The following is a 27,831-nucleotide window of genomic DNA, read 5'->3' on the forward strand; positions in this document are numbered from 1 at the left end:
CCACTGGGCAGTTTTTCCCAAATCTTTACATATGTTAAGTAATCTTAACATATGTAAACAATTTTATGTTTAGGTATTATTATTATTATTATTATTATTATTATTACTACTATATTGAAACAAAAGAGAAGAAGTGGTTGAGAACACAGCCTCTAAATTTAAGCTGCTGAATCAAATCCTGGATCTGCCACTAGACTATGTCTCAGTTACCTCATATAAAATGAAATAATATTAACATTCCCTTGAAGAATTGTTTCAGGACGAGAACATTATAAAAGTCAAATACCTAGAAATAGTTATTACTATTATCACTGCCTTTGACCATTGATCATCCTCTATTAACTTGCCTAAGTGGTAAATTCCTTGAAGTTGGGCACTCTATTCTATTGGTATCTATATCCCTTTATATAAAAAAGTGCATTGAAGGCTGGGGCTGTAACTCAGTTGCAGAGTCCTTGCCTAGCACGTGTGAGACACTGGGGTCTATCTTTAGCACCACATAAAATAAAATAAACAAATAAAATAAAAACATTTTGTTAAAAAAGAGTTCATTGAATGCTCAATTACATTCAAATTTAATTATTCTGTTTTCTCCAACTAAATATTAATGTAATAAGATCTCTTCAAACAAATGTACTTTATAAATCTTATAGAGCAGTCATTTCATTTGTTTTTTTTTTTCATCTCTTAAAATATACTCTTTCAATTCTGTCTCTCCTTTTCATCAGCACTTTTTTTTTTTTTGGCTTTTCTCACCATTTACCTGCTTTTTAATCAAGATTATTCCTGTTTTTGGCTTTAGCTATTATCAAATACTACATGAAACTTAAAACAGAATTTCTACTCTTAAATATAACCTTATAAAGTTTCCACCCACAAATCCTGAGGAATCCTTAGAGACAACAAATTTGCACCACGTTTTCTCCAAAACTGCTTGTTCCACATATACCACTTATCTCAATTATTGGTGTTCCCCAAGATCCACTCATTGCTCCAAGCTAGAAACCTCAATTGCCTTGATTGCTTATCCTTAACTGGATCTCTGGAATCTGTCATTGACCTTCCTCCATCTCTACTTATACTGTCTTATCTCTCACATGAAATAATGCCACCACCTACTCAATGAACTTTCTGTTTCCAATCTCTACTTCATCCTCTGTACTGAAAGAATAATTATCAGTAAATATTTTGCTAAATAAGAAATACAATTGTTTTCCCCAACTCACCCTCCCAGAAGTCTTCATGGCTTGCTACTGCCTATGAAATAATGTTCAGCTATCACATTTATGAAATCTCATCTCCCTCCAACCCATATTATATCAGTGTACTAGTAAAGTTTAACAACTAGATCTCTAGGAGAAAATGCGCCCTGGATTATAGTGTTCATTTGTTTCTATGCCATGAATACTATCATCATGGTTGATTTCAAACTACTGTGAAGTCACCAAACACTGAACTCAGAGTACATAAGTGATGCACATGATTGGTTTTTATGAGCCAGTTGAACTAGCTCTGGCACAAACCATTCAGTAAAAGTTCTGACTCTCTTCACCTTCACACCATGCACTCTCCCCTTGAAGATTTTGGTACAAAGAATCTCAAGCATGTAGATTCCACTCTTCAAATATATGTATATTTTGACAGTGTGTAATTTTAAGAGCATTAAAAAATGTAATTTCATATATATAATAATGAATATGTGTTAACTGATTTACATGCATTAAGTCATCTTAATGCTTGGATCAGACTTATACCTTATCTTGTTGGCTCCTACATTAATGGATTATTATATATATGTGTGTATGTTTTTTTTTTTTTTGTACCAGGGATTGAACCCAGTGGCGCTTATACACTGAGCCATATCCTCAGCCCCTTTTTATATTTTATTTAGAGACAGGGTCTCACTGAATTGCTTAGGGCCTAGCTAAATTACTGAGGCTGGCTCTGAACTTGTGATCCTCCTGCCTCAGCCTCCCTAGCCGCTGGGATTACGGGCATGCACCACTGCACCCAGCCTGGTTAATAAATATTAATGTATAATCATTGCATATTTTATGATAGTTATTCTTTTATTTTTTTCAAAATTATACTTTGATAATTGAGTAGCAATTAATAAATGTGTAAATTAATTTAGAAACATTGCTGATTTCATGCTGGTTTTGTGGTATTGTTTATTCTATCAATCCAGAGAGAATAAAAGTGAAATTATTACCATTTTTCACAATGAAAAGGTATTATGATTATTAACTTGTGAGATTCTTTGAAATTATTTTGAAAAGGAATCTGTATGTTGTTCTAATGACATACCATGTATAGCCTTGAACTTTCACACTGTTATCCTTTTTCATAATTGTATTCCATTTGCCAAAATACTCTCTTCTTCCTAGTGAATGGATAACAATAGCTATGATTCTATTGTGTTATGCACTCTTCTAAGTAGTTTTGCTTTATTATCTTGGTAGTCCTCACAATCTCATGGAAGCTATTACATTACAGGGCTCAAAGAGGTTCCACACACTTCCTGTAATCACATAACTAAAAAAAAAAAATAGGCAGATGGAGTTTCAAATTCAGATCTTTTGGGGGCTGGAGTTGTGACTCAGTGGTAGCATGCTTGTCTAGCACACATGGGGCACTGGGTTCTATCCTCAGCACCAAATAAAAATAAAATAGACATGGTGTCCACCTAAAACTAAAAAATAAATTTAAAAATATTTTTAAAAATTCAGCTCTTTGATTTCAGGGTAAATTATTTTTAATAAATTAAAGTGACTCATTCTTATCTTTGAAATACTACCTCCATTGTACATCTGTCTCTAAATGGTCATGCCCTTGCTTCTGATTTTAGTAATGATAATTAATAGTAATCTAGCATTTAATAAGTTTACTATATATGAGGCACTTTGTTAAATGATTGGATACTATTAATATTATCTCCACTAGATGAAATAACTGAGGTAGACAAAGAGTAAAGCACTTTTCTGGCACATGTGAGGCACTGAGTTTTATCCTTAGCACCACATAAAAATAAACAAATGATATAAAGGCATACTGTCCATCTACATCTACTAAAAGATAAATAAATAACTTTTAAAATAAATAAATAAATAAATAAATTTTAAAAAGAGAAGATTAGTTCCACCAATCTCTCTTCTTTATCTTTTAAAATATACAAGTGTTCACTGTGTGTGTGTAAACTAAAACACTTCTAATGTATACAGAGAGCTGCTATGGACCAGGTTATTGTGACAACTAAGAGCCTGGGGGCAGAGAGTGGTTTACAGGCAAGCAGAAAGCTCCTGTCCTGTGTTGATTGTCTATAAAACTGTAGGTAGACCAGTCTATCCAGTTATCACCTGGAAAAAAACAAAGTGAAAGGTTCAGCTAGTCTGAAAATGCTTACTGTACCCCATAAACTGAATCAAAGATATTTTGTTTATTCCTCTACAGATACAAGTGATCTCCATTAAAACAGGAAGTTGCCTGAAGCAACAGGTGAGGTCTGGGGCTAAAAAACAGCATCCCACTTGAGCATAGGAACTGAGTTCCATGTGGCCTGGCCTGATATTCCCCAGGGCATGGCCAGCTTTAATGAGTCTTCTCTAGGAAGACTCCAACACCTGTGACACGGCCGCTATACAAGCTCAAAGGAGTTGTTCCCCATAATAGGGATTTTCAGCAATGAGTTGTTTTTGTGGATCAGAGCTTCCAAGTAGTTCAATTTTATTTTTGCAGTTTTTAAAGATTACTTTTTTTTTTTCAAAACCCAAATCTTTGGGATTGCTTTCATTCAAAAACAGTATATAATTGAAAGTGGCAAACTCTTTGGTAAACCACTGGTAAGATTTATGGGAAGGTTGTATACTTCATGCAACTCTGTTCTCATTAGTGGGGAAGGGGGGTTCCCCATCATACATGTAAGAGGCTACATTGTAACTGTTTTGCTAGGTTGCAAATTTTCTGAAAACTGCCTGCACAATAGGTGACCAGCAAAAGTTACCTAGATGCATGAACAGCACAATCCCCCCAGCTCCGCCATCTTTCAGTGAGGACACTAACCTATTTTTTTTAATCTCTTTTATTTATTTTTTGAGCTCTATTATTATTATTATTATTATTATTATTATTATTGCATTACAATTCTTAATGCATCTTTATACCACAGTTTATCATATCTCTGACATGATTAAAGTGAGGACAAAACTAATTTTCTCCAGGTTAACACTACTAGAAAATTCCAAAGTCGGGACTTGAATTTGGGGTTTCTCACCTCTGAGTCTACGCTGAAAACTTTTACTTCTCTTAGGACTGGCATATCCAGGGCAAATAATAAATTGCAGTATTTAGCTAAGGAAAGATCTTAGCAAAAGAGAAACAAAACAAAACAAAAACCACAGGAGGCATATGAACAAAGCCGAGTAGCTCAAAAGAAAAAAGCAAGTAGAGCAATTTGTGGGTTAATTTCTGAGGAAATGAAAACAGAAGTAGTACGTGGAAGGGCAACTCTTTGATGGAGGCAGGAACAGAGACCAGAGAGAGCAGAGGAAGGAGTAAAGTCTAAATAGGTTATGGGATTGGAGTCTGAAGACCCTGTAAGATGATGTCAGCTCAGAGTCCGCCGGCAGGTCCAGGCGGTGGGGCGTGGCCTGGGGCTTTCCCCTCCCACCATACGTCGCATTGGCCCCGCCCCGCGCCCGCCTAGCCCGCGCCTGCCGCGCCACCCCCACCCTCCCCCGGTCTCTTAGGTGATGCTGCAGCCAAGATGGCGCCGGCGGCGGCCGCGGCGGCCTGAGCGTCATGCTCGGGGTTCTCGGCGGCGGCGGCAGCGGCGGCGGCTGTTGGCGTCAGCCGGGGCCTCGAGTGTCCTGGGGTGAGCGCTCAAGTGCCTCTCCTCCGGCCGGGTTAGCCCGGGCAGAGAGGAGACGGCCACGGCGTGAGGGGGCTGTGAGGACCAGCAAGAGCGCGGCGCCTCCTGCCTGGGCACCATGGCTGGGATCATCAAGAAACAGATCTTGAAGCACCTCTCCAGGTCAGTGAGCGCCGCGGGCGTGGGCCAGTCTGCCTGCGCCCCATCCTGCACTCGAGGCAACCTGCGGCTTTGGGGGCCGTGGGGGCTCGCAGCTTGCGGGAGGCGACCCTGGGGCTGTCCCGCTCCAGTCCGGGCAGAGGTCGCCGCGCCTGATCTCCAGTCGCCTGCGGAGCCCGGGACTGGCTTCGGAGTCCGCCATGGGTGGGTTCTGTCCCCGGCGAGCTCGTAGAGAAGCGTCGAGGGCGGCGGGGAGCGGCATGCTGCGGGGGTTGGGGGACGCCTGCGCCCTGGGTGGATTTGACCTAAGCGTCGCCAGGTACCGAGTTGATGTGGTAGGTTCCAACTAGGGTTCGGTGCTTGCCCGTCTTGAGCAGAGCGGTTCCGTTAACCGAGGGCGTCTGGTGCTGTGTGGACTCTTGGGGCTGAGGCTGTCTTTCCAGTGAAACGTTAACCTTGTGATTGATTGTTCTCCATTCCCTTTACCTGGCGTACCCTTTCTGGTGCATTACAGGGTGTGCCTGTTTGCACAGTTAGGATTTGTGTTAGGTCTAAACGCAGAGTTCCCAGATTTGGCAAGTTCTTTCCAAAGTCATTTTAGTCCCACTTCATTCTTACCTAAAGAGCGTTTTTGCTTTCTTTTGCATTTGAGACCCTTAAATTTAGGGCGTTAACAACTGTGATTAAACCCTAGACATGTCATTCTTTCCATTTCATAACACAGTTTTAGTCAGAAACATGACTCAGTAAACTGGCAGTTTGTTACTGCTCTGGGCTTCTCCATATTTGTCTCAAGACAAGCTAAATGTAGGATCTTGTTCCAAGTTGGTAACAAGGAAGTCACAGCACTTGGTTAGGATCCCTCTGTAATTTGTTAGCTAATGATTACTTGAAACTGATTTTAGGAAGAGACTCCGGTGTAACCCTAGCTTTTTACAGTAAACATAATTCTTGATTTTCCAGATTATTTTATACCACAGGTGATATAATGTAAAGGTAAAATTTCTAAGCTGATTCTAAGCTGCAAGAGTCTGAGTTAAAGTGTAAAAGATTGGGCATTGTAAAGTTTCTAAATTGAAAGGCTTGGGCAAAAAATAATAATAATAGGCCAGGTATTGTTAAAATTCCTCTGCTACCCCCGGAACCTGTAATCTCTGTAGCTGTTAGAACAATACCTGAACTGCCCAGTAAATATTTCCATTGATTCCCTGGTTGTTTATTAGCTAAGGGCTCCAAATAGCTCAGTATGTAAGCATCTAGGCTCCAAAACCAATCACCCCTGCCCAGAATCATGTATGATTTGTTCTGATGTATGCAAAGCCCCCCCCCCCCCCCCCCTCTCCAAAAAGTGTACTTAAGCTCTCCTTGACCTCTGCTCTGGGCTCTGGGCTGCTCTCCCTTCCTGAGTGACCCTTGAGCCCCAGCATGCTGGTTCAATAAAACTTCCCCCTGCAATTGCATGAGGCTGGTCTCTTGTGTGGTCTCTCCCTCCGACCTCCGCCGGACCCTTACAATATGTTGGGAAACAAAAACAGTACTTCTGTGATTCAGCAAGTATTTTCCTGTCTTGTAACATTAAATATGATATAGTTGTTTTAATGTAGCAAATTAACAACGTTTTTGAATATGTATTTCTTAATATTTTCACTAACTGGAAAGTTTCTTTTAAAATTGCACATATATAGTAAAGTGTTGATCTCTCTTATTTTGGAAGAAGGTTTTCTTTTCTTTCATTATTTAGATACTTTTATCAGATGCCCCACCCCCGTCTCCTACCTAGTTCCATAAGAAAATTCAGACCTGAGAAAATGATTTGAATGCCGTCTCGTTTTTCCACGGGTGATGGTATATAGCTAGTACCACTCTAGATGCCTAGACAAAAATTTATATCAATCAATAAGTGTCTTAGAGCATTAGCGTTTAATTCTCCTGTAGTCCATTTGAGAAGGACTCTTGAACCGAAGAGTAATGGCTTACTTCATAAAATACCTATGTATTTAGAATTAAGTCCTTACTTTATTATTATTATTTTTTAATTTGTTTTAATTAGTTACACATGAAAGTCCTTGCTTTATAACTTGTATAGCTTTGAGGTAGATAGTAAAGATGATTTTTTTTCCAGAAATGAGTTTTTTGAATACTTGTATTTTCAGTTATTTTATTTTATACTTCCGAACAGCCTTAGATGACTGAAGAATGTTGCATTCATACTTTTGGTTAACATTGTATTTAGTGGTATTGTTGTAAACTTTCTAAGAAAAAAATAGTTTTTGATTAATCTAAAGGCTATTTATAATAGACAAAAAAGGCAAGTGTTGTGATAAATTATATTTATTCTAATAGGAATGAACTTTTGAAATTGTCTGCATCAAGTTTAATTGTATAGATTATCCATTGTCATGAAGATGTCACTATATTGATCGGTGATCTGGAATACAGTTTAACAGGAAATACTCAAAACAAATAACTTTCTAATAATAGACATCTAGTGTGGCCTGTGGGCGCAACCCATGGCACTCTGTCAAAGTTGAAAATTGACCACACAGTTGAAAATTGTGGGCCCCATGCTTCATCTGTTTTGCTTACTTTTATTTTTTCCTGTAGCACTCATCCTTATCCATCCTAATACATATTTATTTGCTATTTGGCACTACTTAAATGAATGTAAACTGCATGAAGGAAGAGATTTTTCTCTTGAGGTTAGCATAAACTAGACACTCAGTAACCATTTATGTTGAATGAATAGTGTGGTTGAGCTGACTTTCCCTCACATTGAGGCAAGACTATATGCTACCCATATTATCACAGATTTGAAGATGACCAGTTTTCTTGTTTTTTTAAGAAGGAATGGGCAATTAAATCATTAATGAGTTTTTTTTTTTAAAGAGAGAGTGAGAGAGGAGAGAGAGAGAGAGAGAGAGAGAGAATTTTTAATATTTATTTTTTTAGTTCTCGGCGGACACAACATCTTTTTGTTGGTATGTGGTGCCAAGGATCGAACCCGAGCTGCACGCATGCCAGGCGAGCGCGCTACCGCTTGAGCCACATCCCCAGCCCCTCATTAATGAGTTTTGAGTCCTGGAAAATAAATTAAAAAATGACCTGTTCTGTAGGATCTTATGTAGGGATTATTCATCCAGTAAGGAAGAACATTATTTAGAAAACAACAGGAGAGAAGAGAATGCTCACTCTGAGCCTTGATATTGAGGTATAGTAAAATTATGAGATTAAAACTAACATTGTTGATCAGATGTAGGGATTTGAGAAGCTGATTTATTGGAAAAATATGAAAGATAGTTGTACTTGAGAGATTGACAAATGCGCTGAGTAAATGCTGAACTAGTTGAGAAGTATAAATTTATATAATGCTGTTCCTTGCCTAATTGTTCTTTAGTATGTATTCCTAGCATCTTTTACATGAATCAAAAGTTTATGTGCTTGAATAATCTCATTGGAGGACAGGGAGTGTGTTTGAGGGAGAAGAAGGTTAGATAAGTTACATTTAAAAAATATTTTTAGTTATAGATGGACACAGTACCTTTATTGATTTATTTTATGTGGGGCTGAAAGTTGAACCCAGTGCCTCACCTGTGCTAGGCAAGTGCTGTACCACTGAGTTACAACCCCAGCCTGAGAAATTACATTTTTAAGAGAAGTGGAACAGGAAAATACTTTGAAGGAGAAATTACCCAGATCCTTTATACTAGATCAGCAGAGGGTATGTGTTTGAGGTTTTCTGTATTTAAAAAAATATTTTTTTAGTTGTCAGTGGACCTTTATATTTTATTTATTTATTTATTGCGCAGTTCTAAGAATCAAACCCAATGCCTCAACATGCTAGATAGGGGCTCTACTACTGAACTACAACCCCAGCCCTGTTGGAGGCTTTTCTAAGAGAATTTTTTTTTTCCCCCCACAAAGGAGTAGAAAGTTAAAAAATAAAATAAAATAAAAAAGTTGGGGCTGGGGATGTGGCTCAAGTGGTAGCACGCTCGCCTGGCATGCGTTCGGCCCGGGTTCGATCCTCAGCACCATATACAAACAAAGATGTGTCTGCCAAAAACCGAAAAATAAGTATAAAAAAAAAATTCTCTCTCTCTCTCTCTCTCTCTCTCTCTCTCAAAAAGAAAAGTTATAGCAAATGTAAGAAAGGAAATAGGAGTGGGAGCGACATTTCAGGTCAAGATCTTCATATCTGTTACTTGGTGTGTGTTTACACATGTGTGTATAGGTATGTTTTCAGGTCATATGTTAAGCTGTAGGGAAGATTCAGATACAGATCTTCTTCTCATTCCCCTGGCCTCAGGTTATTCTGTGCTATCTATACATAAGGTTTTCTGGGAACTGGGAATTGGCTGCTAGGACATAAATTCAAGTGCATGGATGGAATCTGTATAGTTTAAAGCAGTGATTGTCAACCATAGGCAGTTTTGCCCCTCAGGGGACATTTGTCAATGGTTTGGGGGGAGGTAATGGACCACTGAGCCACATCCCCACCCCTATTTTATATTTTATTTAGAGACAGGGTCTCACTGAGTTGCTTTAGCATATTGCTTTTGCTGAGGCTGGCTTTGAACTTGTGTTCCTCCTGCCTCAGCTTCCTGAGCCATTGTGATTATAGACATGTGCCACCAGGCCCAGCTTGGAGACTTTTTTTTATTGTCATGACTTAGAGGGGTGGTACTATTGGCATCTACTATTAGTAGAGGCCAGGGATGCTGCTAAATATCCTATAATGCATAGCACAGTTCCCTACAATAACAAATTTTTGGCTCAAATGTCAGTATAATTTAGATGGTTGAAAAACTGGTTTAAAGTATACAGATGTGTATCAAATGATTGAGCTAGGACATTTTTCTAGTTAAGCTTATATTGTCTGCAAACAACAGAAACCTGAAATATTTAAAAAGTTATTGTGGTAGGTCACAGAATCAAAGGAAGATCTCAATGGCAAATCAAGAGAAGGGCAGGAACCATCCAACTCTTAAAAACTCATTGAAAGAATTCCTGAAACTTCCTCTTGGAGCAGGGTTTCTGAATCTCAGTATTATTGACATTTGGTCTAGATAATTCTTTGTTGTGGAGGGCTGTTCTGTCTCTTATAGGATGTTCAATGCTTCTAGACATTGCCAAACATCCACTGGAGGACAAAATTGTTCCTGATTGAGAACCACAATTGAGAGATGCTGACCCATCTCTCAAAATTTCTAGTCTCTGATCTCTCCTGTCAAATATCAGATTGCTGGGACAGGAATTCTATGTGACCCAGTTCTGTCTATTCCTAGATCAATTAACAATGGCAAAGGAATGTACAACAAAGGTATGGTTATGGTCAGAATTATTTTGAGTCAAGGTTGCTGCTTTGCTTGTATCTGTAATAGTGACGTAAATTAGATTTCCAGGATCCTCATTTGCTATGTTAAGGAAATTGAACTTACTCCCTGAGTTGGAGAGTGACTAATTAAAAGAATTCCAGATAAAAGAGTGATATGATCAGTATAGAAGTCTGGTTTTTGGAATATAGGGTTCAGGAGCAACATCAGGTGAAAATATAGAGCCTTCAAGTAACTCAAGTAGAAAACTAATGTATTGGTAGGATATTGATGTCTTTCGGAATTCATAGGAAAGTCGGAGAATGAGAGTTGGAAAGGATTGGATCCAGACCTGTTCCGACTTGTTCTGTAAACTAGGAGGAAGGAACAAATAGAAGGAGCAGGTGGCTGAGAAGACCACTGAATGTTCAGAATATTCTTGTGGAGATAAGGAAGGGTTGCAGGATTTTGTGACTGAATAGCAGTGTGATAGAGTACCTCACAAGTATAGAGTACCTCACAAGGTGTTGGTAGGATGGGCCTCTAAAGGAAAGAGGAGAGAAGATACCATCTGGAGAAAAAAGGAAAGAACCTCAAAGAATTGCAAATGCTATCCAGGTAGAAGAGCAGTAGCGAAAAGAAATGAGAGTTTGCAGGGATTGGAGTTTTTGTCTAAAAGTGTCATCTTGAAGCTTTAAGATTTTAGAGGCCAAAATAAGCCTAGTTTGCTCAGACATGGCCATGGAAGTAAGTTGCTAAAGAGAAGTTTGGGTGCATGTAATCGGAAATGAATATTGCTAGGTCTATAAATATCATTGTGACATAGAGTCGTCTGTTGCTTATACTGTCAAATAATTTCATGTCATTATTTAAAGGCTGATTATTCACATGCTTCACTTTTATGGTAAAACTTAATAAATAAATAATTTTTGAGAATGTATCTATTTCAGATTTTTAAGCACTTGCATGTGCCAAATATTGGGAATTAGGGATACAAGGATGGGTAAGACCTGGTCTCAGCTCTTGGGAAATTTCAGTGATTCTATTTTGATTCTATTTGAGAGGCATGAGTAGGATCACTAACTATAGCTATTTCTAAACTGTCCTGCCATGTGAAATTTGTGAGATGGGTTTACTTAGAGTAGGCAACTGGGAAAAAAAATGAGTTAAGTATTGCTTTTTGGATTATAAGTAAATTGGTCATGGTTGTTTTGTTTTTTGGTTCCAAGAATTTAACCCAGAAGTTCTTAACCACTTAGCCACATCCCCAGCCCTTTTTAAAATTGTTTTTTATTGAGACAGGGTCTCTTTAGGTTGCTAAGTTGCTGAGGCTAGCTTTGAATTTGGGATCCTCCTGCCTCAGCCTCACTAGCTGCTATGATTACAGGTGAGTCCTACCATGTTGGGCAGTTTGGGGTTTGTTTTAGAGTAAATTTTGGTTTCTTTAAATCGACAGTATTCATTTTCCAGAATTTCTAGTAACATGGATTTTACACTAGATATATTAGTTGTTTAACACATAATTTACTCAGTGCCTGCTTTATGCAATACTGCTCCAGAGTGCTATGGATATAGCAGTTAACAAAATAGTCAAAAATCTCTACTCTAGTAAGTGTTTACATTTTAATTAGAGGAGGAAGACAGTAAGTCAATAAGTGAAATACATAATATATCAATTTGTGTTAAGTACTTTTGGAAAAAATAACAAAGGGAAAGGGGATAGGAAGTTCAGGAAGGTAGAAATGGAGTTTGTGGTGTTTTTTACATTTTTTTTGGTGCATTATAATTGTACATAATGGTGGGATTTGTTCTTATATAGAGTTTGCGGTTTTAAATTTGGTGATTCGGGCTGGGGATGTGGCTCAAGCGGTAGCGCGCTCACCTGGTATGCGTGCGGCCCGGGTTCGATCCTCAGCACCACATACCAACAAAGATGTTGTGTCCGCCGAGAACTAAAAAATAAATATTAAAAAAAAAATTCTCTCTCTCTCTCTCTCCTCTCAGTGTCACTCTCTCTTTAAAAAAAAAATGATAAATTTGGTGATTGGGAATGCTAAATTGAGAAGGTATTATTTGGGAAGAGAACTGAAAGAGGTGGTGGGAGCAAATGCAAAGGGTCTTGAGGTGGGAGAGCCTGTCATTTTTTAAGTATACCAAGCCTCTACTATAGGTGGAGTGAAGAGGGATAAAGAAGAGATCAAAGAGAATACGAAGGCCAGATAATGTGGGAATTCATAATGACTTTGACTTTGACTCTGAGTGAAATTGGAAGCTACTGGAAGCCTGTCAGCCTAAGATCACTGTGGCAGCAGTGTGGGAAATAGGACAAGGGCAAAAACAGTAGGCCAAAGATGAGATTATTAACTAATCAAGTTACTGGTACTAAGGTAGATGATACCAGTAACATGGTGAAATAGTTTTTAGATACACTTTGAAGATAGAGCCAGGATTGATCTACAGAGGTGAATTGAGAGAACAATAGTGAATGACTTCAAAGATTTTCACATTAAGCAACTGACAAGATGAAATTGCAATTTACTAAACTAGAGAAGACTGCAGAAGGACCAGGCTTATGGGAAAACTCGAGTTCAATTTTGGATACATTAATTTGGGTGAATATTAGGTTATCTAAATGGAGACGTTCTCCCGTTTTATTTTTGATGTGATTTAGAATAAAGGTTTTAGTTTGGCAACAACAATGGCAGTGTTTTTGTGTGGTCATCCCTGGCATTGTACAGTAAGTAATTACTACAGTGAATTGTGAGTTGAGGGATGCTCTGAAGAATAGTATATACAAATATCTGAAATAGAACAGGACTCTGTTTCTTTCACATTAATTTCCAACTAGAACCAGATTTTGATTCTTATAAAAGTTATTTTCACATTGATTTGAAAACTTCAAGCGAAATGAGAATTGAATACTTGCTCTAGTACATGTTGTAATATTACCTCTTAGAATCAGAAGGGATCTATTTCTCTATCAGTGAAGGAGATTATTAAAATGTTAAGATTTGTCTTTTACCTGAGGTCTGACAGATAATGCTGGGTGGTAAAGCTACTAGTCCACTATCATTTTAATTGATTTTTCTCTGCTGCCGGTTTAGGTTATTGTATCCATCTAACAGTTTACTTTTCTTTTTGGTACCGGGGATTGAACTCAGGGGCACTGAATCACTGAGCCATATCCCCAGCCCTATTTTGTATTTTGTTTAGAGACACGGTCTCACTGAGTTGCTTAGTGCCTCACCATCGCTGAGGCAGGCTTTGAACTCATGATCCTCCTAAGCATCTGGGATTACTGGCGTGCTCCACTGCACCCGGGTCAGTTTGCTTTTCTTGTACTGAATTTTCAGCACTGTCCTATTACCCCTGTATGGTGTTTTACCATCCTCCGCTGCATATCCTTTACAAGATGATTATAGTCCTTAAGCTCTGTAACCCTTTGAAGTTAGAGGACCATAATATTTTGACTCAGCAATTCTTTGAAGTTCAGAAACATAATTTCTTCATTTCTTTTTACTTAGATAATTTTATTTTTTTGCAGTATTACACTTTGCCTTAGTACTGCAGTTTCCAGTCTAAGCTCTTATTTAATAAGTTAATCTTTTATCAATTATATATGCTTACAGTTATGCATATTACATAGATTTAATATTATGCATTGGTATTTAGCAGTGGGTACTGGTAATTGAAGTTCAGTTTGCTGTAAATACAAGTAGAAGACTTTGTTTCTGTGAGTGAAAAATAAGGAGTTATATTGACACCAAGCTTTTGGTTTTCATTTTTTATTGGTGCATTTCACTTGTTCATAATGGTGGAATTTGTTACATATTCGTATATGCGCACAATATAATAGTATATTTTGGTCAGTATCATTTCCAAGTATTTTTCCTTTCCCTTCTCTCTTCCCCCCCTATGGTCCCTTTCTTGTACTCTACTGATGTCCTTTTGATTTTCATGAGATTCTCCTAACCTTTCTTTCCCTTTTTCTTCTCCAGTTTCCCAAAACATAATCCTTGACCTGCTGATTTTGGCTTAACATAATGCAATTTAATTTCATTGTTATTGTAACAAGAATAGTTATGTATTAACACTGAAAATTTTGATAGAGGTTGACTTATTTTTCAAAAAAGAAAGGAAGGATCTCTGGCTTTTTTTTTTTTAGCATAGCGTTGGGTGTTGTTTTCCTCCACTCTTGTCTATTTGTAAACCCATTATTTTTGTTATTAAGAATTAATATTTAGGAGTAACTTAGTGATACCAGAAAATTTGGTGATTTTAAAATTTGATAAAACAATACGTTTAGATATTGAGTTTCTTTCTCAAACATTTACTTCTGCTGTGAAACAACTTTATATATAACTGAGATATACTATAAAAAGGGACAACCAAAAAATATGAGCTTTATCTTATTATCTCCGTTGATAGGTTGTTCATTTTTTTTTCCTACCAGTACTTATGGAAGGTTCTATAGGATTACAAGAAAATTAAGGTATATGAATGCTTTATGGAAACATTTTGGTAGATGGGCCAATAAATAGAATTAAAGATAGAATATAAGTCTTATGAGAGGGTTAATTGTTTTATACCTTTATTTACTTATTTTATGTGGTGCTGAGGATCAAACCTAGTGCCACAAGCGTGCTAGGCAAGCATTCTACCGCTGTCCACTATATTCAACTTTTAACCCCAGTCCACTATATTCAACTTTTAACAGGAGAGATCATGAGACAAAGGTGGTCTGTTAGATTAGCTTGTAAAGAAATAATGAAATAAAATCACATAAATGACTTGAGGATAGAAATAGTCATTAAATTTGTTTGACTAGGGCATGCATACAAAATAATTATGTAAGGCAAATATATAGAGAAGTTAAGGGAATTTTTTTTTAAGTTTATTCAGTTTGCTAGAGATTTTATTTTCCAAAACTGTACTCTTTTTTTTTTTTAAAGAGAGTGAGAGAGAGAGAGAGAGAGAGAGAGAGAGAGAGAGAGAATGAATTTTTTAATATTTATTTTTTAGTTCTCGGCGGACACAACATCTTTGTTGGTATGTGGTGCTGAGGATCGAACCCGGGCCGCACGCATGCCAGGCGAGCGCTCTACCGCTTGAGCCACATCCCCAGCCCCTTGTCTTACTTTCTGTAGCCAGATTATCTGCATTCCTTCACGAAAGGCCATTGTGTCTCAGACTTCATTTTAGAAGTGCATTTTTCATGGGCAATTTTAATTAAGTTAGTCTTTGCTAATATCCTTCATTTTAAAACTCATTTAGGTTTTAAAATATATCTTTTTTTTTAAAATCAAAACAGATGCTTCATTTTTGTTAGTTCTGTTGATTGTCATCTCTTTAAGGGCAGAATCACCTTCATAAGCTTTAAATTACAAGGGCAGTGTCTGTGCTTCTTTGTTCACCACAGTTTCTTTAGCATCCATGTTATGTAGAAGTTGTTCAAAAACATTTGAACCGGCTGGAGAAATAAATTTGTTCTACTGCTTTGACTTCCATGGAATTCATAGGACATATATTGGTTGCCCTACATACATTTTTGGCACGTTTAAAAAGTTGACTTATATCCAAAAAATTTAATTTAAATGTTTTTTTCCTAGAAAATATATAGTTTTTTAATACATTTTTAAGTATATATAATATTTTATTGTATCTTTCTTTGGCTTATGGATTATTTTTCATAGGTAATTTTGTACCTCAGTTTTCTCAGAAATGAGGATTATAGTTTTAATTGAGGCTCTTGGCAGTTAAATTGATGTGCTAATTTGTATTTGTAGGTTGCTTGTTTTGAAGAGTGCCAATCTTAATTGATTTCATTTAGTGTTAAATTAGATACTTCATCCTTTACACAATTTGTATATAAAATAGCTATTTCATTTTCATTGATTAAAATTTTAATAAAAAATTCTTTTAAAAATATGAATGTAATACAGTAATAATAATACCAGTGGTAGACAGAAAATCCTGAATGGTTAATTCATCTTAGCTATGTATGCAGTGTTTGCCTTTGGTTAATCCAGTATGAAATACAACTGTATTTTTTTAAAGTGCATCACAGCTAAATATTTTTATCATATCATTCCTTTCCTCTCCCTTCCCTTAAACTTGCTCCCTTCTGTGCCCCCTGTGTACCCACCCATTCCCTGCAGCGTTCCCTGCTGGCTTTGGTGGAGATTGATGTGCTGTGAATTGCATAATCACCTAAATGAGTACCAGAAGAGTCTAAGAAACCCTGGCAACTGACTACTTGCTTTCATCAGGAATAGGGACCTTTTGTCTGAATTTCCTGCCCTCAGGTAATACTTCTATTCCCCATTCTTCTTTTTTCTTTCTGTAAATGCAAGCACTTACAATGCTCGCCCCCCATCATAATGATACTTTTTTTTTTTAATATTTATTTTTTAGTTTTCAGTGGACCAACATCTTTGTTTGTATGTGGTGCTGAGGATCGAACCTGGGCCGCATGCATGCCGGGCGAGCGCGCTATCGCTTGAGCCATATCCCCAGCCCCCCATAATGATAGTTTGAGAATTATTCTGATTTCACTTTCTTTACTAGGTAGCTCTAAGCTCATGTAATCTTTTAGAAAAATGACTTCTCTAGGTTTGGTGAGCACTTAAAGTTGTAACCAGTTCTTTCTGATGTTGCAAGGGAGAATTTTATAATTTACAGCCAGTTATTTGGAAATAGTAATTAGTATTTGATCTATTATAATAGGTAAGGTTTCATGGTCTAATATAATTAGTGAGATCTGAAGGCTTTTTTGGTAATGAGGATGTTTTAAGCAATTCTCTCATTCATCATTGAAGGACTCAAGAGTTTATTTTGTGTGTTTAATATTAATTATAATCTTTATCATAGAGGTTGAAATAAGACAACAGTAGTACAAATGGGATTCATTTTTGTGGAACGTAAGGGTTTCCCATCCTTTTTTTCTTCTGCCCTTCCCTGACCCCTTTAAAAATTCATTTCCAGGGAAAGCAATTTTTATGTTATAAAACCAAACTCAGGAAAATAGTGCTGAATTTCTTTTAACATGGGATTCAAAGAAAAACTCGAAACTCATATCTTTGAACACTTATAATCCTTAGGAAATTAATCTACATAAATACTTTGAACCTTTTCTGAAAGTCTTGTAAATAAATAGTTAATTAAAAACTAACTGTTGGCTGTGGTGTACCTCAGAGGCAGAGCACTTGTATAGCATATATGAGGCCCTAAGTTTGACCCCCAGCACTGTAAAATAAAAGTAATCATGAGTGAAATAATGCAACTCATTACATACTTATCCTAGGGGTAATGGAATGGTTGATAAACTTGTTGCCATATGCTAACTAGAAGTAGTACAATGACCTAAACATTGTTTTCCATTCTTGTGTGCCTAAATTCCATGCTATCATTTGGGAATCAGGATCTCAACCAAAATTGCCAAAGGAAAGATGCCAGGCAGATTCATTTTTTATTGATAATTAAAGTCTTGTTGCTTATAATGACACTGAGAGATAGTTCTTGTTTTGTATATCTCCAGCAAATCCTCTGGGACAGTTGTTCATGAAGCATAGTAACAACTGTAATTCTTGGCTTTTTCTAGATAACACCTCCTTAACGTATCTTTTTTGGCCATATTAGTACTGCATTTATTGAAAATGAGTTATGATTGTATTCCAAATTTAAGCTCTCACTGCAAGAGGGTCCCAAGAAGTTCTTGGAGAAGGGGGAACTCAACTCAGGACAAGTGGGGTCCTTAACATATGTGACAGAAAAGAATTTCAGTATGCATGAGTCATAGACACAAATTTACGTAAGTAAAGAGATATACATTAAAAGTAGAATGTGGACTGGGCACAGTGGCACATGCCTGTAATCCCAGTGGCTTGGGAGGCTGAGAAAGGAGGATTGCAAGTTCAAAGCCAGCCTCAGCAATTTAGCAAGGTCCTAAGCAATTTGGTGAGACCCTATCTCATAATAAAAAATGAAAAGGACTGGGGAATGTGGCTCAGTAGTTAAGCCACATTGGATTCAATCCTGGATTCAATCCCTGGTACCAAAAATAAATAAAAGGAGAATGTGGGAATGATGATTTGAGGGTTCTCAGGCTTTTTAAAAGGAAACTTGATGAGTGGTATGGGAAAATACGTGAGGATGACATCAGTCTGATCTTTCTTAGGATTCTCAGGCTGACGTGGTCTCCATTATTTTATTCAGTAGATCACATTGGAAAATCCCCTGAATTATAGATTTTTCAAATCTTGTATCTTTCTTAATCTACTTATTGGGGGGCGAATAGTATACAAAGTAATTTTTAAAAATGGGAGTATTTATGGTAACTTTAAGATTTACAGATTTTCCAGAAATTTGAGAGTGCAGGCCTGGGAGAAAGACTGGCTTGGGAATGACAGACCTAGAAAAGTATGCAGAAACTCAGATTATATTATATATATTATATTATATTTTCTTATCTTTCTTTTATGTCTCCTTCCTACCTATTTTTTATTTCTTCTGTCCTACCCCAGAACCACAGCTATCTAGGTGTTTTTTCAAGTTGCCTACTAAATTTAACTTCTTTTTCTTTAGTTATGGTTTTAATTAGTCATGATTCTTTTTTATTTAAATAACTCCTTAATTTATGCTCTTATCTTGGATCTACTGTACCAGACTACTTGGCACAGATTTGAATCTCACTTGTTACTACCCAGATTTAATTTATTATTTCTTTATCAGTTGTTGCAATTAAATGTTCTCATTTCCTTCTGGTCTCATACTTCCCTGTTCATATTTGTCACTCTTATCAGATAAATGTTCAAAAATGTGAATCTTATTTAATTTCTTGCTAAAAATCTTTTAATGACTCCTGTTTTAGCTTATCTTTAATTTTATTTGTAAAATAATTTTTTTTTGTTGTTGTTCCAGAGAATTCTAAAGATTGAACTTGAGTACATAAAATTTACAAAAATAGAGTTTTAGGGGCTGAGGTTGTGGCTTGGTGGTAGAGTGCTCGCCCAGCACGTGCGAGACCCTGGGTTTGATCCTCAGCACCACATAAAAATAAATAAATAAAATAAACGTGTTGTGTCCAACTACAACTAAAAATAAATATTAAAAAAAATAGACTTCTAGTTGAACCAGTGTCAGGGGAGGTTATCTGGCTTATCCTTTCCTTTTTTATTTCTTTTCCCACCTGGGATGAACCATGAATCTCCTTAGGGGCATTGTGAGAGCAACATTGATACATAGGATTAAACCCGTATTCTTTGTTATGAAAAACAAGAGTCTTTCTTGTTCATTTCTCAAGGCATGTAGTTTCTTTCCAAACTATCCAGTTCCTTATATTATATCTGGGCCCACTGTATGTTACTGTATAACCTTGAACATGCTATTGCTTCTGTCTGAAATGCTCTTTTCTCTGCCTTACTCTTAAAAACAGCTCAAATGCTGCCTCCTCTATAAAGCCTTCGAAAAACAGTCTTCTTTACTATTAACAGAATTGATCACTCATTCCTTGTGCCTCCATTTTGTCCTGTTCTCATTTTTATTGTAACATCAATCATATGGTTCCTGGCACAGAGTAAGATTGTAATATACTGCAATGATTTGTTTATATGCTTGTCTTTAAAAATAAACTGTGTGATCTTTGAAAAGCAGAAACTCTGTCTTAATGGTCTAAGTTTCTGAAGAGCCTAATGCTTTTTTTTTTGTCATGAAGGATATATTTTTAGTTTTGTCAGGTCTTCTAACATTTCAACAAAATCTATGTATCCAGATTTTAATGTAGGTTTTACTCATTTATTTTTAGTGTTAGTAACAAATTAAGATGTTTTTTAAAACATATAGGCCAGGGGCTGTGGATGTGGCTCAAGTGGTAGCATGCTCGCCTAGCATGCGTCAGGCACTGAGTTCGATTCTCAGCACTACATAAATGTAAAATAAAGATATTGTGTCCACCTTAAAAAAAAAACCTAAAAAAATAAATATTAAAAAAAAGAGGATGGGTTTGACTTAGACTTGACCTGTATCCATATCTGAGGCTGCTACTTTTTTTAAAAAACAAAAAAACAAAAACATGCAGGTCAGACAAAAATATATCTGCAGGCAGAACATAGCTCTTAGTCTGCCAGTTTAAAGAACTTTTCTGTTCTTTAAATGTTTATGTTGAAAAACTGGTTATACAGTTGATTGATTTTTCCTTACACGCTTTCACAAAAACAACTAAGCCAAACTCCATGTAAATTGAGAACACTAAAAAAAAAAAAAAAATAGGTAAATTTTAAGTTATTGTGAGCACGCTTGATCCTTTATTCCATTAACATTGTAGGTTTTATTTATTTTTAATATAAAGTCATCTTGTATGTAATAAGATTCACATTGACATTGAGAACTCCTTGAGGGTAAGAATTTCTATATATTCCTACAATGCCTTTCTATATTTGTAGAACATTTCTACAAATGCTTTCACTAAATGTTGAATTGAAAATTTATCAATGTAATAATAGAGTGGTAATTGATTCTAAGATACCTTTTAAATTGAAATTATAGGTTTGGTTATAGTCTTGGATGTGCCTTTGGGTGACCTTGAGCAGTTCACTTAATCTCTCTAGCCTTTACATTCTCTACAATAAAATCAGACAGTTGGATCAAAAGAACATTTCAAGTTCTAAAATTCTAAAATCATATGATATTCTTTGCTAGTATGAAGGTTGCCTATGGTCCTATTCATTTTTTTTTACTTAATTTATAATTGTTTTTAATGTATTTATTAGGTGGCAAAATCAGTGCAGTATTTTCAAAAAGCCATAGTTCAGATACCTTACTTATTCCCTGGTATCTTATTAAAGTCTTTTCATTTATATTAACAATGTATGTGTGTGTGTGTGTGTATATATATATACACACACATGTATATGTAATATATATCTGATTTAAATCACTTTATTGAAATTTAACTTATATGTAATAAATTGCAGATGCCTAAAGTATACCATTTGATGAAAATTCAACATGTATGGATTTGTGACACCATCACCACATTAAGAAAATGAGCATATTCACTCATCACCTGAAAAATTTCTTCGTGCCCCTTTGTAGTTCTCTTCCTTTGCTTTTGCCTTATCCCTGGCAACTCCTAGTCTACTATTCACTTATATCAGTTTGAATTTTGTAGTGTTAATTTGCATTTTAGGTAAAAGATTCATGTAGTGTATATTTTTTCTCTCAGCTTAATTATTTTGCAATGAACTTGTTTTGTTATATACGTACCTTCTTATTGCTGAGTAGTATTGTGTATATTCTATGTGTTTATCCATTTACCTATTAATTAGTACTGTTTACCCATTTATCTGTTAATGAGTGTATAGATTGTTTCTAGTTGTCTATTATGAAAAACTGCTGTGAACATTCATAAATAAGTGTTTGTGAAGACATAGGCTTTCACTTCTTTTAAGTAGCTAGTGTATAAAAGTTCCACTTGCTCCTTATCTTTGCCAGTACTCAATATGGTTAGACTTTAACATTTTGGCTCTTTTAGTAAGCAATGGTAACTTGTGTATTTTAATTTGCAGTTCCCTAAGATTGATTACATTGTTCATCTTTTCAAATACTTATCTGCCATCTATGTATCTTTTAAAATTTGAGGGTCTGTTTAAACTTTTTGCCTGTTTTTATTAATAGGTATGTTTTTTTAGTTGTAAGAGTTCTTTACATATTATATACACAAGTCTTTGGCTTATCTTTTAGTAACAGTGTATTTTGAAGGCCAGAGCTTTAAATGTTTTAAATATGGCTATACAGTTGTTCCAATACCATTTGTTGAAAGTTTTTTGGGCTGGGATCGTAGTTCAGTGGTAGAGGGCTTGCCTAGTACATGTGAGGCCCTGGGTTTGATCCTTAGGATCATATAAAAATAAAGATAGTGTGTCCATTTACAACTAAAAATATTTTAAAAAGAAAATATTATCTTTTTCACATTGAATTGTTTTTGTTGTTTTGTTGGATATCACCTTTCTCTGTATGGCTGTATTTCTAGACTCATCATTTTGCTCCATTGATCATTTATTTCTGTACTTACAAATAAAACTATCTTGATCATTGTAGCTTTGATAAATATTGAAATCGGTAGTAAAATGCCATACTTTTGTTCATCTTTTTCCAACTTATTTTTGGTCTTTTGCATTTCTTTATAAGTTTTAGAATTGCATATCACTTCTACTAGAAAGCCTGCTGGAATTTTGCTTGGGATTGCCCTGAATCTGTAACTCTATTTGGGCAGAATTGGCTTCTCAAAAATATTAAGTCTTCAAATCTACTAATATGTTTTATTTCTTCATTTATTTAGGTCTTTAATTTTAGTAACATCTTGTCATTTTCTTTTTTATACATGTTATATACCTTTTTTTTAGATTTATCCTTAAAAGTTTTTTTTGTATGAACAATTTAAAATTTTTAGCATCTGCTTGTGTTGCTAGCATATAGAAACTCAGTTGATACTTTTATTACAATAACTTTATTGAATGAAATGTACATGATATAACTGGATAAAACTTCCATAAATAGCTCTGGGGACTCAGGTTGTAGCTCAGGTAGTAGAACCCTTGGCTCACATGTATGAGGCACTGGGTTTGATCCTCAGCATAATATAAAAATAATTTTTTTTAAATATGCATGACATTAACATATTGTACATACATGGATCCTCTAATTAGGATCCTAGTTTTCTTGTTGTATATGATGTAGAGTTTCACTGGTGGTGTATTCATGTATGAATATAAGAAAGTTTTGCCCAATTCGTTCTACTGTCTTTCCTAATTACATCCCCCTAACCTTCCCTTCATTCCCCTTTGTCTAATCCAGTGAACTTCTAGTCTTCTCTCCCCTCCCTCCTTTATTATGTGTTAATATCCACATATCAGAGAGAACATTTGACCTTTGGTTTTGGGGGATTGACTTATTTCACTTAGCATGATAAGTCTCCAGTTCCATTCATTTACTGACAAATGCCATCATTTCATTCTTCTTTATGGCTGAGTAACATTCCATTGTGTATAGGTACCACATTTTTCTTTATCCATTCAACTGTTGAAGGGCACCTAGGTTGGTTCCATAGCTTAGCTATTGTGATTTGAGCTCTTATGAATATTGCTGTGGCTGCATTATTATAGTATGCTCATTTTAAGTCCTTTGGGTATACAACTGTGGAGTGGGATAATGGGGTCAAATGGTGGTTCCATTTCAAATTTTCTGAGAAATCTTCATACTGTTTACCAGAGTGGTTGCACCACTTTGCAGTCCCATCAGCAATGTATGAGTGTACCTTTTCCCCCACAACCTTGACAACATTTATTATTACTTGTATTCTTTTTTTTTTTTTGAGAATTTTTTTTTTTAATATTTATTTTTTAGTTTTCGGCGGACACAACATCTTTGTTTGTATGTGGTGCTGAGGATTGAACCCGGGCCGCATGCATGCCAGGCCAGCGCGCTACCTCTTGAGCCACTTCCCCAGCCCCTACTTGTATTCTTAATAATTGCTATTCTGACTGGAGTGAGATGAAGTCTCAGTGTAGTTTTTTTTTTTTTTTTTTTTTTTTTAAAGAGAGAGTGAGAGAGGAGAGAGATAGAGAGAATTTTTAATATTTTTTTTTAGTTCTCGGCGGACACAACATCTTTGTTTGTATGTGGCGCTGAGGATTGAACCCCGGCCGCACGCATGCCAGGCGAGCGCGCTACCGCTTGAGCCATATCCCCAGCCCCGGCTCAGTGTAGTTTTAATTTGTATTTCTCTAACTACTAGACATGTTGAACACTTTTTCATATATTGTCATCATATGAAGGGTACCTATTGCAACATGTCTTTTTTTTTTTTCATTGTTGATGTTGACCTTGATCATTTGGCTGATGTCGTATTTGTTAGGTCTGTGTTATGAATTTACTCTTTTTCCCCACTTTCTTTTTTTTTTTTTTTTTTTTTTTTTTTTTTTTTTTAAATTTTAGGTCAACAGTTTTTTTTTTTTTTTTAGAGAGTGAGAGAGGAGAGAGAGAGAGTGAGAGAGGAGAGAGAGAGAGAGAGAATTTTTTTAATATTTATTTTTTTTTTAGTTCTCGGCGGACACAACATCTTTGTTGGTATGTGGTGCTGAGGATCGAACCCGGGCCGCACGCATGCCAGGCATGGCGCGCTACCGCTTGAGCCACATCCCCAGCCCTTTTTCCCCACTTTCATAGAGTGTACTTTAAAAGGAAGTTCAATATGTAGCCCACAATACAGGAGTAAGATTTGGAACTTTTCAGCAATAGAAGATTTGTCTATTTCCTCCCAGTTATTTATTTATTTATTCAGTTGTGTATTTCTATCATCATTAACTGATGCATACTTATTTTATAGTTTGGGTTATTATTAGTACTGTTGTATTTATTTTGTTGCTCAAATTATTCCATGTTTGGGAGCTCTTTCTTTTTTTAAAATATTTTTTAAGTTTTAGGTGGACACAATATCTTTATTTTACATTTATATGGTGCTGAGGATCGAATCCAGTGCCTCGTGCATGCTGGCGAGCGCCCTACCACTGAGCCACAACCCCAGACCTGGGAGCTCTTTTATTTGACTCCTTTATACTTTCCACTTAATTTTCAACATATTGTCCTTAGATCCTGCAACCTTGCTAAAGTCATTTATTGGTTCTCATAATGTTTCTAAAAATTCTTTAGGATTTTCTATATAAATTATCATGTTGTCTGGGGAAAAAAAAAAAGGTTTTACTTCTTTTCCAAACTGGATGCCTTTTACTTATTTTTCTTGCCTTATTTTGTTGACCAGAACATCCAATAAAAGTGATGAGAGCAAGTGACCTTGCTTTGACCCTATCTTGCAGAAAAGTAATTTAGTCTCTTATTATTTAAGTATGATTTTAGCTGTAGGTATTTTTTTTAAATAGATGTTCCTTATAGTTTAGGGTAAGTTTTCTTCTGTTTCTAGTTTATTTAGAGTTATTTTTCTATTTGACTTTTATCAATTGAAATAGAACATATCAGACTGTATTACACTATTATTTAGTGAAATTTTTGTTTTGCTTATGTGTATATTTATTAAATCTCATGACTCTTGCCCTAGGTTGTGTCAGTCTTTAATCTTAAAATCTTTTAACTAATTCACTTTCTAGTCTGTAGATAATGGGGCACTAACCCTGAGGGGGGAGTGTCAGATTAAAATAAGTATAACTGGGATGAAAAGATGGTTTTGGGTAAAGGAGAAAATGAGGAAATGGTGGTTCGTGTAAAAAAGCCTTATCTGGTTTTAAGTTCTGATTGGCGGGATCTTTATGGCCGCATGATAAAGTCTGGATTGTGAAAAGATGTGATTAATTGCAGCTTAATAACTTAATGTTCCTAGCCAGAGAATTTGGCAATCTATCAGAGTCTGAGAAGTCTTTCCAGAAACATTCTCTCTTGTACAATTTTTTAAATGTTTTAAGGTTTTTTTCTCCTCCTACAAATATTTTTTGAACATAGTCAAGCAGAAGATATTAAAGTAATTTTGCTTACATAAAGATATCGGTTCTTTTTTTTTAAACTTCTATATGTACTTATTTATTTTTATGTGGTGCTGAGGATCGAACCCAGGACCTTGCATGTGCTAGGCGAACGTTCTACCACTGAGCCACAATCTCAGCCTAAAGATATTGGTTCTTATAATATCTCTTAAAAAGTAATGAGAATTAATACTTGTTAGGGGCACAGAATCTTGAGATACTAGCCAGTTTTCAATTATACTAGTTCACCGTAAGGGTTTGATTGGGTGTAGTTTGATTGGGTGTAGTTGTGAGAGAATGGAAAATGATACAGAAGAATCTTTTTGATACTTTTTTCAGTTTCTTTATTACCTTCTTTCTCAGTCATACTCCATTATTAATTTGTCCATTAGCTTCAAATTTGTTATTAGATTCACAAATCTCTTTCCCACCCTTTGTTAGGTAGCCAACTTCATTGTCTACTGGTTTATTTTTCATTTTCTTTTATAATGATAAGTAGATACTACGTTTGTGAGGCTAACCTGGAACTTTCGGAGCCTCCTGGCTCAGTATTACAGCTGTGTGCCAGTAGGCCCGGCTATTTATCTATTTTTATTCGGTGCAAAAAATTTAAAAAGTAATGTAAAACTTTCTGAAAAGGTATTTTTATACTAGAAATAAAGCAGCCTAGTCAGTTTTTTTTTTTTTTTTTTTTGGTGGGGGGTGGGTTGGGGGGGATATATGGTCTTGCTTTGTTGCCCAGGCCAGCGTGTAACTCCTAGGCTCAAATATTCCTCCTGTTTTTCAGCTTCCTGATTAGCTGGGACTACAAGTGTGCACCACTGCTCACAGTTTAGTAAGCCAAATACAGCTGACAAAATAAAGCACATTTAAGTGTCAGAGAGCTCAAATGTCATTGATACATTTAATTTTTAGAGATTCATTTTTTCTATTCTTTGTTCCTTCTCCTTTTTCCTTTACTTTTTTTTTTTTTTTTTTTTAAAGAAATGTACAGGGCTGGGGATGTGGCTCAAGCGGTAGCGCGCTCGCCTAGGTTCGTGCGGCCCGGGTTCGATCCTCAGCACCACATACAAACGAAGATGTTGTGTCCGCCGAGAACTAAGAAAAAATAAATAAATGTTAAAATTCTCTCTCTCTCTGTCCCCCTCTCTCTCTCACTCTTTCTTTAAGAAGAAGAAGAAGAAGAAGAAAAAAAGATGTTGTGTCTGCCGAAAACTAAAAAATAAATATTAAAAATTCTCTCTCTCTCTCTCTCTCTTTAAAAAAAAAAAAAAAGAAATGTACAAATAAACAGGTTGGTAATTAACTGTAACACTGAAATAAATTTTTTGTTTCTAGTGCTGGGAATGAAACCCAGGGCCTCAAGCTTTCTAGGCATGTGGTCTACCACTGAGTTACATTCTGAGCCAATATAAATATAAAACAAACAAAAACTTTTTTAATATTGCCATGTAGGCATTAAATATTTTTTAAATTTAATTCTCTTGTGGCTATATTTACAGATCATATGGATGTTCCTAGAGATAAATTAGAAAAAGTTGTAGTTTTCTGAGTAATAAGTGAATTATGGATAGTTTTTAACTAAAATTTAAATTCTTTAAATTTTATTTTAGTTCTTTGAAAATTTATGGTCCATGTGCTCTTCTTGGTCATCTTCAAGGAGTTAATTATAAAGACTGATTTTTGGATATAAATTCTAAACTGGATCTTACCAGTGAAGGATAGAAGGATGTAGTAAGGTGAATAGCTTCTAATAGAGGCATATTTGAAAAATTAAAGGGACTTCTTGAATCAAAGAGCACATTAGCCTGATTGACAAAAGAAGTGGTTAGAGTTGAAATATATCTAAATATGTATGCAAATCCATAGAAGTCCCCATATAGGAAATTTCTTTTAGTTCTGTGTATACTGTGGGGGTTGGTGATTATGAACTTGGAGACCTAAGTATATCTGAAATTAAACAATT

At 35.8% G+C, this 27,831-nt stretch overlaps 1 protein-coding gene across 2 annotated transcripts in view; it reads left to right on the top strand.

The window, feature by feature from the left end:
* The first annotated feature begins 4,736 nt into the window (after positions 1–4,736).
* Positions 4,737–27,831, top strand: part of Bltp3b (bridge-like lipid transfer protein family member 3B) — a 93,590-nt gene continuing 70,495 nt past the window's right edge. Inside the window, exons 1-2 of one of the 2 annotated variants that reach the window (XM_026397666.2) lie at positions 4,737–5,029; positions 16,497–16,643. Coding sequence is in view for 1 of the 2 variants with exons in the window: in XM_026397659.2 (XP_026253444.2) it covers positions 4,986–5,029 (44 nt within the window). In the remaining variant the exon portion in view is untranslated. The remainder of the gene's footprint in view (positions 5,030–16,496; positions 16,644–27,831) is intronic. The other variant, XM_026397659.2, reaches the window with a different exon arrangement.

This window comes from Urocitellus parryii, chromosome 5, assembly GCF_045843805.1.
Source record: "Urocitellus parryii isolate mUroPar1 chromosome 5, mUroPar1.hap1, whole genome shotgun sequence".
NCBI lineage: Eukaryota > Metazoa > Chordata > Mammalia > Rodentia > Sciuridae > Urocitellus > Urocitellus parryii.